This window comes from Entelurus aequoreus, linkage group LG07 (assembly GCF_033978785.1).
Source record: "Entelurus aequoreus isolate RoL-2023_Sb linkage group LG07, RoL_Eaeq_v1.1, whole genome shotgun sequence".
NCBI lineage: Eukaryota > Metazoa > Chordata > Actinopteri > Syngnathiformes > Syngnathidae > Entelurus > Entelurus aequoreus.
The window spans coordinates 37,509,699-37,530,072 of NC_084737.1; the positions used below are offsets into that span (position 1 = coordinate 37,509,699).

The 20,374-nt window shown below is 38.6% G+C and overlaps 1 protein-coding gene across 5 annotated transcripts in view; it reads right to left on the reverse strand.

The window, feature by feature from the left end:
* jph2 (junctophilin 2) overlaps positions 1 to 18,550 on the reverse strand; it is a 57,043-nt gene extending 38,493 nt beyond the window's left edge. The window contains exons 1-3 of one of the 5 annotated variants that reach the window (XM_062053474.1): positions 18,361 to 18,549; positions 17,486 to 18,257; positions 9,666 to 10,482 (exon numbers count right to left, since the gene is read on the reverse strand). In XM_062053474.1, the coding sequence (XP_061909458.1) occupies positions 9,666 to 10,482; positions 17,486 to 17,864 (1,196 nt within the window). In that variant the 5' untranslated portion in view covers positions 17,865 to 18,257; positions 18,361 to 18,549. Of the gene's footprint in view, positions 1 to 9,665; positions 10,483 to 17,485 lie in introns of all 5 variants that reach the window. The other 4 variants (XM_062053473.1, XM_062053475.1, XM_062053476.1 and 1 more) reach the window with 4 other exon arrangements.
* Positions 18,551 to 20,374: the final 1,824 nt, after the last annotated feature.

The window sequence follows — 20,374 nt, forward strand, 5'->3', positions numbered from 1 at the left end:
ACTATGAATTGAATTGAATTGAAGTATTTATTTCAAACCTGCACAGTACAACAAAACATTTTTTTTTTTTTTTTTTACATTTTGGCAGAGACATTTATGCAAGGCTTGAAAAGGGGTTGGATGAAGCAGATGCTTATAATATCCCAACCCCTCTCACTCATTCCACATTTAACATAAACAATATAATACAAGAACAATACTATACAAACAAAAACAAGAAAAGCTCCTGTACACTAACAATACAATAGTACCACTGTTACTTTGATACAAGACAAGACGAGACAAAACAAACACACACACACACACACACACACACACACACACACACACACACACACACACACACACACACACACACACACACACACACACACACACACACACACACACACACACACACACACCACTCACACACACACAGGCCCAAACACTCTCTGACCATACACCTCTCTCCCATCGCTCTGTGCTGAGGGCATCACTCTCTTTCCTCCTCGTACTTCTTCAGTACTTCTTTTTTAAACAGTCTTTTAAATTGAATCATGTTAGAACACGTTTTTAACTCTTCCCCTAAGTTGTTCCACAGACTGACTCCACGCACTGAAATGCACATTGACTTTAAAGTTGTTCTAAATGTAGGCAAATATAATTTGTTGTTTCCTCTTAGACTGTACCTATGGTGAGCATCTCTATCCTGGAATAGGTTCTGTATATTGGATGGTAGAGAGTTTTGGGATGCCCTAAACATAATTTGAGCAGTTTTAAATTTGATGACATTGTGCAGTTTAAGTTGCTTTAACTCCATGAATAGTGGATTTGAATGATGTCTGTAGTGAACATTGGACACAATCCTAATGGCCTTTTTCTGCAGAGTGACTAAAGGCTGTAGATGGGATTTATAACAATTTCCCCAGACTTCAACACAATAATTTAAATACGACATAATAAATGAATGGTACAATAACAGCAGAGCATTGGTGTTCAATAAATGACATGATCTCCTCATCATTCCAACACATTTAGCAACCTTTGTCCTCAAGTAACTTATATGAGGTTTCCATGATATATTTTCATCTATTACCACTCCTAAGAATGAATTTTGTTGAACATAATCTATTGGTGTATCATCAATAACAATCCTGATGGGTATATTACTTTTTCGATTGCTAAAGAGCATGATTTTGGTCTTCTTTACATTCAGAGACAATTTATTGGTATTAAACCAAGTTTTTAACTTTATCATCTCCACTATGAACCTACTAATCCATTATCCGTAAGTTCTAATGTGTTAAAATTTTCAGATATTGTGTTTTTAAAAACAATGGAAATGATGTTTCGAGTAAAGAACAACAGCCTTCCAGCTTGTATTCTCAGGTTATTTATATTAAGAGGAGAAAACTATAATTTATTTTTTAAATAAGTAAAGTAAGAACGAATATAAAATACAAATGTATTTCAGTTTTAGGAGTTAAAATGGTGGAACAAGCTCAGTGATGAGCTGAAGACATGCAGTTCTTTGTTAAGGTTTAAGAAAACCTTGAAAGGTGAAATAATTGAAAACTATAAAATATAGTAACAATTACTTTCATCCCATTGATATTTTTTAACTTTGATGTTCCAGTCAATCTAATTTTCAGTGAATGTATGGGCAAATATAAGCTTTGGCTTCAGCCTTTTCCTTTTCCGGTCATTCTTTTTCTTTTCTTTTAGTGTGCAAATGTGTATGATTGCTAACTATGTGTAATCTGTACTGTTAAACTGGCCACACAAAATGGTTGATGGTTGATTATATGACCGAAATAAACTTATTTAATTAATTCATTCATATTTATTAGTTGCCAAAAATTATTTTGGTGCCAATAGAACTTTTTCTACAATGTAATTTTTTTTCCATACCAAATCTTACTGGCAGTGTTCTGGCTCCATAGCTCTGCCCCCTCTTGCCAATATGTAGAGCTGGCCCCGCCCGGTCTATGACATTCCAACAATAAAACTGAATTTGTGTCAGTTGTGTCATTTATGGTCAATAATCACAATTTATCAAAAAGTGTGATTAATCTGGTTCAATTAATCATTTGACAGCAATAATAAAGACAAATCTTAGTGCTATTGTTATCATCATGTCGACTATTTCACATTACATTATGTCTTTTTGCTCTATTTTTCTATTTTTTAAATGTATTTATTTTATTTCAACAATGTGCCATGGCCCATAAAAAATAGGCTAAAATACACAAATGGCCCTAGGGCAGGGGTGGGCAATTAATTTTTACCGGGGGCCGCATGAGCAACCTGAGCACTGCTGGGGGGCCACACTGACAATATTTCAATTAAATTTTGCTCAAATTATTTTTGATATACCGTAAGATAGATAATAATAATAATAATATTTTCATTTAACCTAACTTATCTTTATACAAAAGCAGATGGCTTTTGATGGTTTTATTTTTAACACTTTCTTACACAACACTTCCTGATGTATATTACAATACAAAAATTTCAATTTCTGTCACTTTATCCTGCATCCTCTTTGTTGTAAAACCTTTATTTAACCAGATAAGAAAACATTGTGAACGTAGCACGCCTGTAAGGTGATTGGCGAAGAAGGAGGAAGCGTTGCTGTTGCGGAAATGAGGAGTGAGGATTGGTTTTCCTTTTGGAAAGAACGAGATAAGTTGAGCTGTGTTAGTATAGCGTGCTCAATAAAAGTTTAAAAAGTGCATCAGACTTGGTGTGCACTTCTTCTGGACGCTACAATTGATGTCAGAAGTGGGATGAAATGCCTCCCAGTTCGCCTTGCCATCAAACCTGGGAGTCTTCATTGAGGGCGGAATTCCCCCCGTGGCAAGCAGCGTGGCTGCACCTGTAAACACTCTCTCTCTCTCTCTCTCTCTCTCTCTCTCTCTCTCTCTCTCTTTGCGGCGAGCTCCTCACGTGGCACGTACCTCCCGATGACGTAGCACACAAACAGTGCAGTATGCGCAGTTTTACTTCTGCCACCAATTGTAGTGTCCAGAAGAAGTGCACATCAAGTCTGACGCTCTTTTTAAACTTTTATTAAGCAAGCTATACTAACACAGCTCAACATATCTCGTTCCTTCCACACGCACGTCTCCTCACTCCTCATTTACACAACTCAAGAAGACAACATCTACTTCAGCAGGTCGTTACACTATATTCTTTAAACACAGCAACGTGTGTACCACAAATAAGCACACGGCTTTACCTTTACTTGTCTTGTTGAAAACACGCCATTCGTCATCAACTTTTCTCTTTTTAGTCGCTGTGCGCCTTCCCTCACAGGACATACGCACAATAACACGTTTCAAAATAAAAGCAGCACAGTTGTATTGCACGCACGACAAAGATGTTTTTTTAAATTTATTTTGTAATTTGAGATTGCCGCTGCGCGCACGAGCATACGTCCACACGGAAGTAATACAAATAACGCTTTTCAAAACAAAAGCAGCACCGTTGTATTGCACACTCGAAATAGATGCTTTTTAAAATTTATTTTGTAATTTATAATTGGCCTCACGCGGGCCGGACAGGGACGTACAAAGGGCCGGATGCGGCCCGCGGGCCGCACAATGCCCAGGTCTGCCCTAGGGGCACACTTTGGACACCCCTGGTGCACTTTACATATTTCACTGGAAAGGCGGAGTGTTATCAAACATCAATCATTAGTCATGACTCCCACTAGTCAAAGACTGCAAGCTAGTGGAGTTTTTCTGCATGCTTCCACACCTCACCTTTCACGGCTGTGTTCATGCTTGCAGAGGTGCCCTGCATGTTTGTATCACCCCTTCATTTCATGACCGCTTGTATTTGATTATTGAAAAAATACATGACATGACACAAGAAACACTTCCTGTCTTTCACTTTAAATATGTATTTATATGATTGATATATATATATATATATATATATATATATATATTTATATATATATATGTATATATATATATATATATATATATATATATATATATATATATATATATATATATATACTGTATACAGTGTATATATATGTGTGTATACAGTATGTATATATATATATATATATATATATATATATATATATATATATATATATATATATATATACATACTCTATATACACATATATATACACTGTATATATATATATATATATATATATATATATATATATATATATATATATATATATATATATATATATATATATATATATATATATATATATACATATATATATATATATATATATATATATATATATATATATGTACCTAAAAAAATAAAAAATAAAAAATAAATAAATAAATAAAAACTCCCTCAAGTGCAACATGAGGAAGCCACCGGTCAATCACGATCCGGGACTGTGCAATCAGCGATTACATGCCAACTGGACAATAGTTATCATATTTATTTACATATTTAATCCAAAATAAAATACCTGCACGGCATAGGAGGTAGGAAATGCTGACTCCCACCCCCTCAGCACACTGGGAACCAGCATTACTCCTCTCTAGTCAGTTCACTAGTCACCTTATACTTTTTACTGTCTCATTTTTTCTACATTGCCTCTTAGAGTGGTCTTAGGCCATATTGCATATTGTGTTGTTTTTGTATATTGTGTGGTTTCTTCTTTTTTTAAATGCAAAGCACCTTAGGGAAGCAACCTAAATTTCGTTGGACCTGTACCTGTACATGCACAATGACAATAAAGATCATTCATTCATTCATTCATTCATATATATATATATATATATATATATATATATATATATATATATATATATATATATATATATATATATATATATATATATATATATATATATATATATATATATATATATATATATATATATATATATATATATATATATATATATATACACACATTATTTTTAACTCTTAGAGTAGTGTCACCTATTTTAAGTGTTGAAAAAGTTAGTGTTAGTTCAACTCTATTAGGTATTAAAAAATAAGATAGTGTTTTCACACTGTACAACAGTGTTATAAAAAAAAAAAAACCTAATGGGTGTTACATTTAACAATTCTGGGTGTTGTTACCGCCACTAACACTAGTGTTGACCTTTAACACTTTCAAAAGTGTTGTTTTAACACAATATGGTGTACACCTAATAGAACACAAAAAAAGTGTTGTATACAACTCCTTAGGTGTTGATTTAACACAGTCGAATTTGCTGTGTGGGAATTTGGAGTGGAGTTAAGGCGCATAATGCCGCTTCACAGGTAGCACCAAATCTATTTTTTGTTGTGTGCTGCTTCATTGTTATGTGTACCCCTCACTGTTGCTCCTTTTAGAACAATTGTGACTGCATTTAGCATTTTCTTCTAATTGGGATATTGCTACAGCTCACTTTAACAGGCGTCGTTCAGCAAGGTACCTAACTCCTGTTGGTGTTTGAGTACTGGAACGTTTCCCCTTTACTCTATCCATCCATCCATTTCCTACCGCTTGTCCCTTTCGATGTCGCAGGGGGGCTGGGGCCTATCCCATTTTCACTCGGACGAACCCTGGACAAGTTGCCACCTTATCGCAGGGCCCACAGAGACCGACAAACAACCGTTCACACTCACATTTACAAACTAGGCCGAGCAAGGGTTTCAAACTTAGGGGATCCGGCCAGCGAACAGGCTTAATCCGGCCTGCGGCCCGCAAGATGAGTTTGCTAAGTATAAAAATTAGCTGCAATATTTTAATGAAAACAAATGATGTTCTAAATTTTTCCACTGGATGTCACAATAGCAATATTGTTAGGCAAGCAAACGGGTCCAAACAAGTGGTACACAGTAACGTGTGGCTGCGGCTTCTCCCCCTCGACCCAAATGAAACGTAAAACCTTTGCTTTGGCTCCCTTATTTTCCCAAAATGTCTCTGTCAAAAAAAATAAAAGTGGACGCAGAGTGTAACTCAACCCTCTTTAATAGTTTCTACCTCTGTGTGATTTGTTGAGTTACAATTTAATGCATGGATATGACAAATGAGTCATTTGATACCTAGAAGAGTTTGTATTTATTTCATATTTATTTGGAATTATATTATAAATAAATGATAAATGGGTTATACTTGTATAGCTTTTCTACCTTCAAGGTACTCAAAGCGCCTTGACAGTATTTCCACATTCACCCATTCACACACACATTCACACACTGATGGCAGGAGCTGCCATGCAAGGCGCTAACCAGCAGCCATCAGGAGCAAGGGTGAAGTGTCTTGCCCAAGGACACAACGGACGTGACTTGGATGGTAGAAGGTGGGGATCGAACCCCAGTAACCAACAACCGTCCGATTGCTGGCACGGCCACTCTACCAACTTCGCCACACCGTCCGCTGTCAAGATAGGCTGTGATTTAAAATTGAATGGCTTTGTAGACACACTGAGACAAAGTCTGAGTTCATTGTGTTCTTCATTGTGTTTTTGAAACTGCGCAAATTTTTTCCTTTAAAAGTGTTTTGCCAAGAGGATTATTTTTAATATGTACATTTTCAGAATGTGCTTGTTCTATTTTTGGCCAAACTAAAACAAAGAAAGCAATCTAGAGTTGTCTTTATTTTTAAGTTATTATGCCATGATTTTACCAGTCCGGCCCACTACAGAATACATTTTCCTCCATGCGGCCCCTGAGTTAAAATTAGTTTGACACACCTGCAGCAAGGGCGATTTTGTGTTGCTCATTACTCTAACGCAGGGTTATTTAACTAAATTGTGTACCCCGCCTTCCGCCCGAATGCAGCTGAGATAAGCTGCAGTGCCCCCTGCGACCCTGAAAGGGACAAGCGGTAGAAAATGGATGGGATGGGATGGGATGTTTTGGGGGTCGCATTTCCAGAAAGTTAAGGACCAGGGGGCCAGACTTCGTCCTTCACTATTATTTCTATTTTAACGGTTGTTAGAACAGCCCTGTTATGCAAAACACGATTGTCCACTGCAGAGGATGCTGATTCTCGAGGGGTTAGAATGTCAATGCAAGGATCTGCCAAACCTTAAATGTTTTACTTCACCAAATTGCTGGCCGTAAATTAAGTTAAAGTTAAAGTTAAAGTACCAATGATTGTCACACACACACTAGGTGTGGTGAAATTTGACCTCTGAATGTGACCCATCCCCTTGATCACCCCCTGGGAGGTGAGGGGAGCAGTGGGCAGCAGCAGTGCCGCGCCCGGGAATCATTTTGGTGATTTAACCCCCAATTCCAAGGGTTGGAATTGGGGGTTGAAAACACAAACCATGCGTTTACACTGGTCCAAGTTCCTCTATACAACAGGAGAGCTCTAATGTTTTTAAAGACCTTTGGAGAAAAGCTAGTCACAATCATTTATATGACAGAGCTCTGGTGTTTTTAAGAATCGCAAAACTGCTAAAATTTTAGTCTCTCCTAAATTTTTAGATGAACTTGTGATGCCATTCCTGGGCCCCCCGAGCAGCCAGTTTAGTAGCCCTGCGCTAATATGTCACTAACACGCCTCACAATAGTTGCGGTCATTATATCTGTATTGGCTTCTCTATTGAGTACAGTATAAAATGTCTTCATTGCAATGAAAGCCTCTTAAACTTGATATCAAAGAAGATAATCATCCACTGCATTAAACACGTTGACAAACTAAAGGTCACCAAGTGTGACTTAGCAGTGTGCAGACATTGTCAGTGAGTTGAAAAACAATGATGCAATCAACGCTGTCCCATAAATCTTTAATAGTGCTTATACTTGTAGGGAAATATTTGGATTTCTATGTGCTGGGACGGTACTCTGCAGTCCATCAGTGGAAGTCCTGCTGCTGTAAACAACAGGATTGTTTCAGGTGCAGAAGAAGAAAACACCTTGTAAGGTCACATGGATCATTGACAATAATACTACATAGTCACTGAGTTAAAATAATTTTCTGCTCAAACTTGAACTATTCCTTTTAGACTTAATTCTATTCGTCTTAAAGACTTTTCTTCAGAAAGGTTTATGTATTGGAAGTCTTAAAATGACTACTTCGCCTTGTTAAAAAAAAGACAATAAAATAATAAGCGTATTAACACAATTCTATTAATGTCAGTTGGCATTGTTAGTGGAACAGGCAAGTGGATTAAACAAGTAGCAGCTGCTGTCTTCAGCAAAATTAAAGTGCGTAATACAATTTTCCAGCTTTATGCAAAACAGTACACTGAAGTGTACCTGGCATAAAGACAGGAACCAAACTAAACCTGCTAAAGCTGACCATGTGGGAATTGTCTGCATGCCAACGTAGGTACATCCTACAGAAGGTCTACTAAACTGGTGGCCCTAAATACGGCCTGGGAATGACACAATACCGGCCCCTGAGTACAGTTTCCAACTTGTGAGACACACATTTATGAAAAAAAATCCTAAAATCATTAGAGTGCTCCTGTTGTATAGAGGAACTTGGACCATTGTAAACGCATTGACAGATCCTTGTTTTGACAAACAGAACATGTCGGTCCAAATTTATGATTTGAAACCTGAGGCGTTTCTCAAGGCACCCCTTTTGGTCCTCTCCTTTTTGGCACTTACCGGTACACATTTTTTTTCCGCAATGTGATTTATGTAACTAATGTGTTGCTGTAACTGGTTTACTTCAGATGCGGTCAGTAGTTGTTTGTTCAACGTCTTTAGTTATACCAGCCGTGTTCCTTAAGGTTCTATCTTAGGTTCTCTCTTTTTCATAAGTTGGGCTCTTCAACTGGTGGCCTGCGAGTTCAGTTCAAAAACTTGTGAGACTCACATATTTGTGGAATATTCTTAAAAACACTAGTGTGCTGTCGTAGAGATGGTCTTTGCCTAGCTTTTTTTTTGCAGAAGGTCCTTAAAAACAGCAGAGCGCTCCTGTAACTCTGACAAAAAAAATAGACCAAAATCAAATGTCTACTGTAGAGGACGCTGGTTCTCTAGAATATACAAAATGAGACTGATAGTAAAGGGTCAATACCCAACCGCCACCACCAGGGCCACTCTAATGCGTGGTCTTACCTGGGCTGACGCCCAGTGGCCCCCGATTTTGACGGCGAAATGCAGTGATTGGTGTTTATATAGCTGTCAATCACAGACTGCTCAGCCTCGTGTAGTGACTGTGTACTTTCTCTCTCAAATGCGTTGTTTTTACCCACAGTTTAGAGCGGGGCGCGAACCTATGTCGCAGGTCTGAGAGGCGAGCTTGCTGACTACTGAGCTAAAAGCACAATCTCACAGATCGCAAGCACTATTCTTGAAGCTAACTGGCGACACTTGCACAGACGTGCATGCGCTGGTCGCAAAGGAGATGTATTCATGAACAAAATTATTGTTATAATGGGTGGTATTTTTGCATTGTTTCTGTTCTGTTGAGTAAAATCATGTTTTGTTGTTGTTATTTTCCAAACTGTGTTTTCGGGTGGGACCCCCCACCTAGGTTAAGGCGCCCCACCCTCGTCCCCCATCCTACCCTGGTCATTAAATTTTTGGAAATGTGGCCCCCAAAACAATTTGGTTAAATGTCCCTATCCAGTGTTGCCAATTTGACCAAAAACTAATGCAGACTGTTTGGAAAAGACCAACTTTTAAAAAAGGTAATTGTGTTATTATTCTCTCACATCAAGTCAGTAGTGAAAGCGGCTGAATTTGAAGGACAAGTTCATAAGCACTAGTTAAAAGTCTGATCTTACCTCGAAGCAGCGATCTCTCCTTTCTGCTTGCCGATGGCAGCAGCCCTCTGAGCGCCTTCGACAGCTCGCTCCACCTTCTGCTTGATCTTGGTTCCCTTCAGTTGGATCACTCTCTTCTTCACAGCCTTCACCAGCATGTTGTTCATGTACTTGCCCTCTTCTTTCCCGCCCTCAGCAAAGGTGGTACAGCCGTAGCCATGTCTCTGGTTGTTCAGCCATTCGCCTTCATACTTGAGGCCGCTAGACCTTTCGCTTATTCCATATCCTGAGCGCTTGTCGTTCTTCCACTCGCCCATGTAGACCTCTGTGGTGGTGGCATCGATGTCTGCCTCCACCGGAGGGAAGTCGTCTGCTCCGGCCAGACTCTCGTCCCCCATACTAATGGTGGAGTTGGTGTCGCTGACATTGGAGCTCAAAGCCGATTCCGTCCTCAGGAAGCTGATCTTGCTCTTCTGACTGGATAGCGAAGTACTCGAGTTGGATTTCTTCAGCTTTCCCAACAGAGAGCTCCTTTGAAACAGACCTTTCTTCTTGGGTCTCACTGCTTCTGGGTCCACCTGGAGAGTGAGGGCAAAGCCTCCCCGGGATGGTCCTAGTTGGGCAGGGTTGGCGACAGGTGTCTCCTCATCGGAAGCACTGGTGGTGGTGATGACAGGGATGTCTTGCTGGAGGACTGTGCCATTGCTGTGCTCGCTACGTAGGGAGGTCAAGGAAGTACGGAGAGGGGAGCGAACGACTGCTGCCATGCCGTAGGGGACGCTCTGCCGTACTCCATAGCCATGCCGCATCCCACCAGTGAACTGACCCTGGAAAGTACCTAAAACATTCAATTAGAATGAGCTCAGTCTAAAGCACTTAGTCCCTGTTACATGACAATCTGGTTATCTGAGCCTATGATTATCTAACAAGTAATAAACCATCAGATCCGGTTTGAGTCCAACTTTCTGTGAGGCGTTCTCCCAATGGGGTTTTCTCCCTCTATTTCTGTTGTCCCCCACTTGACTAAGATCTGGATCTGTTCCCCCCATGAACGCCACCCACTTGTCCTCCAATTTAGCAAGTTGGAACTTACAAGTATCAAAGTTAAAATGGTTCTAAGTAAATAAGTTCAGTAGTAAGATTACCTTCAGTGAGGGAAACCTACCACTACGTGGCGTAGGTTTAGCACTGTACTTTATTAGTGACTATGGGCCTGATCTACTAATATCCAAACACCTCGTGTGTGCAAACTTTAAAATGTTGTGTACTATTAATGGATGTTTTGCGTGTGATCTACTAAGATTGCGTGTATATTAATAGCAAGTGCAAATGTGGCGCAGACGTTTTTTATACAGGAGATATATTTTCTATATGAAAAAACAAACACCATTAAAAAAAATCAGACACCAAAACGCATTAATCCAATTTGTTAGAATCAGCCCCTTAAAGTACCAGTAAAGTGGAAAAACGAGTTGCCTTTATATTAAAGCTATTATCATATATATCTGATTTTGGACACCAAAAACTTCCAAAGTTTGCGAATACATAAATATGATCAAAATAGTATAAATCTCACGCAGATTCCAGAGCTATTTTGAGAGTTAATGAGCAAGGCAGTCACGTGATCCGTGACGTACACTACCGTTCAAAAGTTTGGGGTCACATTGAAATGTCCTTATTTTTGAAGGAAAAGCACTGTACTTTTCAATGAAGATAACTTTAAACTAGTCTTAACTTTAAAGAAATACACTCTATACATTGCTAATGTGGTAATGTGGTAAAAAAAAAAAAACTATTCTAGCTGCAAATGTCTGGTTTTTGGTGCAATATCTACATAGGTGTATAGAGGCCCATTTCCAGCAACTATCACTCCAGTGTTCTAATGGTACAATGTGTTTGCTCATTGGCTCAGAAGGCTAATTGATGATTAGAAAATCCTTGTGCAATCATGTTCACACATCTGAAAACAGTTTAGTTCGTTACAGAAGCTACAAAACTGACCTTCCTTCGAGCAGATTGAGTTTCTGGAGCATCACATTTGTGGGGTCAATTAAACGCTCAGAAAATGGCCAGAAAAAGAGAACTTTCAACTGAAACTCGACAGTCTATTCTTGTTTTTAGAAATGAAGGCTATTCCACAAAATTGTTTGGTTGACCCCAAACTTTTGAACGGTAGTGTATAAGTAGCAACCACAGATCCCTTCCCCATCAACAACAATGCTAATGAGGCAGACTTTGTGAGAGCCAACAGCGATTCTTTACGGAAAAATTATGATCCACAACTTTAGATTTTTGAGCTTGAACACAAGGAAGATGAGTAATACGTTTTAGAAGCCGACTGCAAAACGGAGGCAGCTTTTTGAAACACTACAGCATCAGCAGCATTGCTAGGTGCTAAACATACACAATAAACATAACAAACCATAATAAAGCAAACATTTCTGCAAAATGTCTACTCTCGCTTGGATGCTGATCGACAAGATGGTCACATAATTCCGTTTAGATGAAGATTCAATCGCAATCCTCACAAAGGGTTAAAAAAGGTCTCGTGAGATGTGAAAATCGACCAGCCTCTCAGCCAATGACCACATTTGTCTACTACCAGGTGAGAGATGCATTAATTATTATCTAGAATTAACTTTTAGCAAGTTTAAGACAAAGCAGAAGCAGCCGCCGGCGGCTTAGTCTGTCAACAATTTAAGTTCAGTTCAGTTCAGTTCAGTTTCAGTTTATTTCGAACATGCATACGATACAATGTAATGCATCACACAATTCCTGTTGTTTCATTACAGCATGTCCGATAAGGAGTAGGAAGAAGCAGAGCTTATTTAATCCTACCCTTTTTCATACCAGAGCAATTTTATCCAATTTCCTTGTTCTCTGTAACAGAACAGTGAACAAATAAATAATAAAAAAATAATATACCATAGTAAGCATACAAATATTAAATACATAAATAATCTTTGTCTCAATAAAAAGAAAAAAAGAAAGGGTTCAAGATGTTCATCATAATTCTTGTTCTGTGTACTTTGTGAACACTTGTAGTTTGAACAGTCTCTTGAACTGAATCATATTGGTGCTTTGTTTGATTTCTTTAGTTCATCCGTTCCATAATTTAATCCCACATACTGATATACTAAAGGTTTCAAGTGTTGTACGAGAATACAAATGTTTTAAATGAGATTTTCCTCTCATGTTATATTTCTCCTCTTTTGTTGAGAAGAATTGTTGTACATTCTTGGGTAGCAGGTTATAGTTTGCTTTGTACATAATTTTAGCTGTTTGCAAATGCACCAAATCGTTGAATTTCAATAATTGTGATTTAATAAATAAAGGGTTTGTATGTTCTCTATATCCAACATTATTTATTATTCTAATTGATCTTTTTTGTAACACAGTTAGTGAATGAAGCGTACATTTGTAGTGGTTTCCCTATATTTCTACACAATAACTCAGATATGGTAACACTAGTGATCTGTAGTGAATATGAAGCGATTTTTGGTCTAGAACATGTTTTGCTTTATTCATTATTGATGTGTTTCTTACTACTTCATGTTGTATATTTTTTACATGAGGTTTCCAGTTCCAATTTTATCATCTATTATTACACCCAACAATGTGTTTTCTTTTGCCCTTTTTATATCTACTTTATCTTCTACTGTTACCAAATAGCATTATTTTAGTCTTACTGAGATTCAAAGATAGTCTGATTTTGTCAAACCATCTTTTTAATTTGTTAATTTATTCTGTTATTATTTGTATTATCTTCTGTGTCTTCTCTCCTGAACAAAATGGTTGGGGGCGTGGTTAAGAGGGTAGGAGTATATTTACAGCTATAATTCACCAACTCGAGTATTTCATAAATATTTCATATATATATATATATATATATATATATATATATATATATATATATATATATATATATATATATATATATATATATATATATATATATATATATATATATATATATATATATATATATATATATATATGAAATAATTGACTTTCAGTGAATTCCAGCTATATATATATATATATATATATATATATATATATATATATATATATATATATATATATATATATGTATATATATATATAATTTTATTATACATATAAATAAAAGAAATACTTGAATTTCTGTGTTCCGGAGGCTATCCAGTAGATGGCAGTATTGTCCTGTTTAAGAGTCTCACAACATTGCTGTTTACGGCAGACGAACTGCTTTACGGTAGACGAAAACGTGACTGCTGTTGTTGTGTGTTGTTACCGCGCTGGGAGGACGTTAATGAAACTGCCTAACAATAAACCCACATAAGAAACCAAGAACTCACCCTCGATCATTCTACAGTTATAACGTGATTGGGCAGGCACGCTGTTTATATTGTGGGAAAGCGGACGTGAAAACAGACTGTCGCCGCTGTCCCCACTCAGGTCCGCATTGAGCTGGAGGGGGCGTGGCCTCCAGCTCCGGCTGAATTCCGGGAGTTTATCGGGAGAACATTTCTTCCGGGAGGTTATCGGGAGAGGCGCTGAATTCCGGGAGTCTCCCGGTAAAACCGGGAGGGTTGGCAAGTATGACTATAGAAAGTATTTCAATGGTCGAAATCTGCGCTTTTGGGTGTTATACGAGTTATTACGGTAATCTATGTCACAAACCAGAGTGGGCGGGGTTTGTTTTCAGAGCAGCCACCTCGAAACGCTTGTGTCAGAAACAGATGCGGTAGCAGATTTCTACGTGATAATATATCATATTGTAGGTGTTTATTACCCTTCGCATTCATATTTTGCTGTTTGTTACATTTTCGTTGTGTTGCTTGATTGTAAAATATACACAACTATCGAGGAGCTGGTCTGAGAAGTAAAAGAGGAGCGACGTTCATATGTTGTTTATATTCAGTGTTTTATTGTTCATAGTTAATATTGTAAATCCCACTTTCTTTATTGTAATGTGCAGTTTTGGTGTGCCGTTCAGTAAAAAACTGTAAAATTCCATTCCGTTTTGTTGAGGTGGTCTGTCATAACGTTTTTAGAATTCTATCGGACATTGTGACTTTTGGTATTAGTGTTCCTGGAAAAAAGGGACCCAAAAACACATACCGTACAGCAGATTTTTACAGCTAAATGTGTACATATCATTAATACACACATACACCTTGGCCCCCCCAGACACATTTTTCTCTCTCAATGTGGCCCCCAAGTCAATATATTTGCCCAGCTTTGGTTTAGAGGGTATAATGGGCGCAATCAAGTTGATTCAATTGTTAGCTATTTATTTACGAGTTTGAAAATGATAAAAAAGCCAAACATATTTGTTCTTGTTTTAAATAAGCATTGTGAATGATAGACAGCACATCTATTTCCAATGTTTGCATATTTCCAGTATGACTGATCTGATAATATGGTCAGAGTGCAGAAGCGTCACTCCAGTGACATAGAATCTACAGAATTTGCAAAAGATATTCAGAGCAGCATATTCAAAACGGCCGACTCAATTTGTGGCATTTTGTGATGTAAAGACGGTATTTTCACATACTTTTCAGATTTAAAATACAATTGGATATGGTTTAATGGATTCAATGAAACACAATCAAGTATTTAAAGTTAACTTGCTTTTCCACTCTACTGGCACTTTAAAGGTGCTGTTTGCAACTTCCTCGCAGTAACATTTTTCAAAGAAAAAAATATAACAAGCACACCACCGGCTAGTTTTTGATACCATTAGTGGTTTAACAGAACACATTTGTTTGACAATTGTCTATATTTTTCACAATTACAAGGTTTATGTAATATTTTTTTTCTACTGGCTCGAATAAAAAGATTGGTGTTTACAGATGTCACTCACCCAGTCTTGTCAACAGTGTGTGCACACATACAAAAGTAGTCCAAGAGAAGCAACTTACAATTTGCAGTCATGTTGTTGTAATGATGGAATATATATTCAACGACAGCTAACGCGAGCTATCCAATCTGCTAATATTAGCTGACAACACCTGAAACTACAGCACGTACATGTGTTAGGTACATACCTAGTATGTAATTACGCCATTACTTAGGAAAAGCCACGAGAGGGCGGGATATAATGTGTAAAATAAACTGAAAAGTTGGTGCCCTCTAGGCATCTGTGTAAATGTTGTAAACAGCCCCTTTAAGTCTTCCAGCATCTATACAATTATAAAGTGATATTGCTAAGTAGACAATATGTCAAATATTTTTTATTTATAACGGTACAAATATGTACAGGTAGACACACACACATAGGACAAAGGATTCTCCTGCACGCGATCCCCTCCTTTTTCACAGATTAGTGTGTAACTGTGTCACTATGTAACTTTAATCACCAAAAATTATTCCTGGGCACGGCCACCGCTGTTGCTCACTGCTCCCTTTACCTCCCAGGGGGTGATCAAGGGTGATGGGTCAAATGCAGAGAATAATTTTGCCACACCTAGTGTGTGTGACAATCATGGGTACTTGAACCTTTTAACTTTTTAAAAAGTGCTAAATATGGACGCAAAACAGCACCCGCAGAACCTTTTCAGCATTGGTAGGTCACATTGCCTGTGCTTGCTTAATGATTATTACGTTAAAGTTAAAGTACCAATGACTGTCACACACACACTAAGTTTGGTGAAATTATTCTCTGCATTTGACCCATCACCCTTGATCACCCCCTGGGAGGTGAGGGGAGCAGTGAGCAGCAGCGGTGGCCACGCCCGGGAATAATTTTTGATGATTTAACCCCCAATTCCAACCCTTGATGCTGAGTGTCAAGCAGGGAGGTAATGGGTCCCATTTTTATAGTCTTTGGTCTTCGAACTCACGACCTACCGATCTCAGGGCGGTATGTTTGGATCTTTACCTCGAAGTATTGTGGGTGTTTTGCTAATCAGCATCTATTTGACATATTCATGAAGACAGACACGCTCATTTAAGAGACGCAATCCTGTGTGCAGGAGCTTAAAGAATCAGCTTTGCATGTGCTATCAAGTTTGCACATATTTTAGTACACGCAAACCTTTTAGAAGATCAGGCCCTATGTGTTTTAAGAGCTAATGAAGCTCTGTTACTAGTTTGCTGATATCTTTTACGCTCTGTTGTCAAAGTCTTAAGCTGCTTTAAGCTAGTTAGAATTGACTTTTGGTAAAGGATTGATTTTCTGGAACTGATGTTTTGCTCATTCATGCCAACCTTTGAGAAGTCCTCTGGGCGTCTGGTCTCATGCTAAAATTGACATGTGTGTGGATTATTAGTGACGGCAAGGCGGCCGAGAGGCCAGAAGGGCAGGGGGGCTGGGGGCTATTATTACATCTGCACATTTGGTACACTACACCCCCTTTGCTCCCCACTGCCACTTCCACTCGCTTGTCCTCAGAGCTGATGAGTCAGCTGTGGAGGGAAAGAACTGTTGTCACACAGTTGAATTTCACTGCTATACATTTTTTTGTGTTCGTGATACGACTTCTACCGACTCCTTTCATTTAAAAAAATAGTCATAATAAATAGATGTATAAGTTAATTGAAACACTCTCAAATGTGTTTGATAACTGTGGAAATTTGAACACCATAAGGTCTTACCCAACATTTAGTTGTAAAAAAGTACACTATGTTATATTAGATTTTAGCAACCCGAGAGCTTGTCTTTCAATAAACAAAATGCCCAGTAATAATAATATTTTTCATAATTATATTACTATCATGCCTTGATGGTGACATTTTAATATTTTTGCTATAGCGCTTGTTATTGTTGTGTTTCTAATATTGTGACTTTATTTTCATGGCTCATTTTTGGCACCACAATGCATTCACAGTTGTGATAAAGCTGCAAACCTTACCTCCATCTGCGTAGGTTTCAGTTCCATAGCCGTCCTGGAGGCCATTGTTCCACGTCCCCTCATATTTTGCCCCACTGCCAACACTGACTCGGATGCCATATCGCCCCTTAAAGCCGTGTGTCCATTCGCCTCTATAAATCCAGTGCCCTTTGGTTTCCACCCCGAGGCCGTGACGCTTGCCCTGAGACCAGTAGCCCTCGTAAGTGTTCCCACTGGGCCAGGTGTAGACCCCCACTACCTCGAAGCCATAGTTCCAGGACCCGGAGAACTCTCCCTGACCCTTAGGGCCGGTGCAGATGCCGTGGCCATGCGCCTTGCCGCCCTCCCAGCCTCCACAGTACGCGCCACCGTCATCAAACTCGAAGCGACCGCCACTCATCTCGGCTCAGACACACACCCAAAGCTTTGGAGTCTGTAGCACGGCTAAAGATTAAAACCCGCGTCAGACCCACTTCACCCTCAGCTGACATCAAAACTTCTTGGAGATATCCCGAGTGCTCAACTTGAGTGGACCTCTTCTGCTTTGTAGATTTCTGATCGTCGCCATGAAGATTTTGCTGCCAACTGTCAGGAACTTGTGAAGACTCTTCCCCACTTCAAAAAGGTTCAGTTGTAAAGTTGCAAATAAAAGAGGACAAGAATGAACCGGATTATTGTTGGGTGATTTCTATGGCTGTGTCAAAAATGTCTTACATGGCTTTCCAGGTGGCCATGGAGAAAAGCCCCTCTCCCCCCTGTCCCTGCCACCCAGCAGTCTGTATCCTCACTGGCCCTGCTGGGGGAAACATTTGAGCAGACCTAACAAGGCGACCAACACACACACCAACACAGACACGCACACACACACCCTTCCAAAAATACAACCCAATCCTTACTCTGCTGCCTGCAAGGAGCCATGCCAGAGTCTTGTACTTCGGGATGGAGGTGGATGCCTTTGGAGACTCCTCTTTAACTCACTTTGACAGAAATCATCCTCCTTCTGACTATTGGACATGCTGCAAAAAAACCCCTGAAAAACATAAAACAGTCATGTTCGCTCTACTGATACATTGTACTTTTATGTCAATATTTGTAGACTCATCGATACTAAACTTCAAACCTACTTAATGTAATAGTTATGAAACATGTGCGTGACTTTATTGTTGACAAAATATTGACACATTTGTATGCTTCAAAGACTTCAGAGATTCTTTGTTGGCATTTTTTCCATACTTGCAAGACATTAACTACCTAAACTTCCATCCATCCATCCATTTTCTACCGCTTGTCCCTTTTGGGATCGCGGGGGGTGCTGGAGCCTATCTCAGCTGCATTCGGGCAGAATGGTAAAATGGTAAATGGGTTGTACTTGTATAGCGCTTTTCTATCTTTTTTAAGGAACTCAAAGCGCTTTGACACTATTTCCACATTCACTCATACACACACACATTCACACACTAATGGCGGGAGCTGCCATGCAAGGCGCTAACCAGGACCCATCAGAAGCAAAGGTGAAGTGTCTTGCTCAAAGACATAACGGACGTGACTAGGATGGTAGAAGGTGGGGATTGAACCAATAACCCTCAGATTGCTAGCACAGCCACTCTCCCAACTTCGCTATGCAGAAGGCTGGGTTGACCCTGGACAGGTCGCAACCTCATCGCAGGGCCATCACAGACTACCTAAACTTATGAATATAAAATATAGGAATTTGATTTGTAAAAAAAAAAAAGTCAAATTTACAAGATTTTTATCATGTCATTATTGTTTACAATGTCTGAGGGAGAGTTTTTTGTGTATATTATCACTCTTACATATTTTTTTGTCCCTCTGCTGGACAATTTGTAAAACTAGAACTACAGGCTACTTAGAATGTCATTACATATTCATTGAATTGCTTTCATCCATCCATCCATTTTCTACCGCTTGTCCCTTCCGGGGTCGCGGGGGGTGCTGTAGCGGCCTATCCCAGCTGCACTCGGGCGGAAGGCGGGCTACACTCTGGACAAGTTGCCACCTAATCACAGGGCCAACACAGATAGACAGACAACATTCACACTCACACTAGCATGAAAAAATTATATATCAAACATTTTTTAAAATGCGGTTAATGATTGATAAAAGCCCAATACATTTAAGATTACCCTTTCCCTGAAATAACGGGCACACTTCAAACATGTGTATGAGAAATATCTGGCATAACCTTTAAAAATATAATTTAACTATATGGAGACATTTGAAATTAAACTTGGTGGATGAATACAATTGTATCCCACTGGTTTGCTTCCCTCTGCTGGACAATGTTTATAACTACAACAAGGTCATCTGGGGTTTTTGCAACGCCAACGAGCCTTAAGCCAAAAAAAAAAAAAAAATGCAAAAATATGTCAGAAATGTATTTTCTTTATTCTTGACATAATCTTCAGACTAGGGCTATCAAAATGATGCGACTAATCACAAAATGTATGGTCAGTAATCAGTTTAATGCGTATGTCACTGCAAAGATGATGAATGTGTTTAGTCCAGTCAGTGTAAAGCAAAAACAATCATTGGAAATTCACATTAAGTCACTGGCAAATAATTGCATTACTCTTACAGTAACATTTACAGTATATTACTGTGAAATAACAGCTAAATTATGTGTTGTGTCATGTGTTGAAATGTTACAGCACATTTGGATTGCTTGTATGTTACTGTAAAAAAATACTGTTAAATGCTATGAAATTCTGATACTTTTTTTTTTTTACAGTGTACAGTTAATAGTGTACATAAGCATCTTGTTATTTGTAATATAATTTAATTATTTTCTTTTAAATGTGCACTTAATACCATGCTGTTACCAAGTGTCAAACAATAAATGGCGTGCATTTAAGTACAGCATTTGTGTCAAAATATTGAGGTCTTGCACAA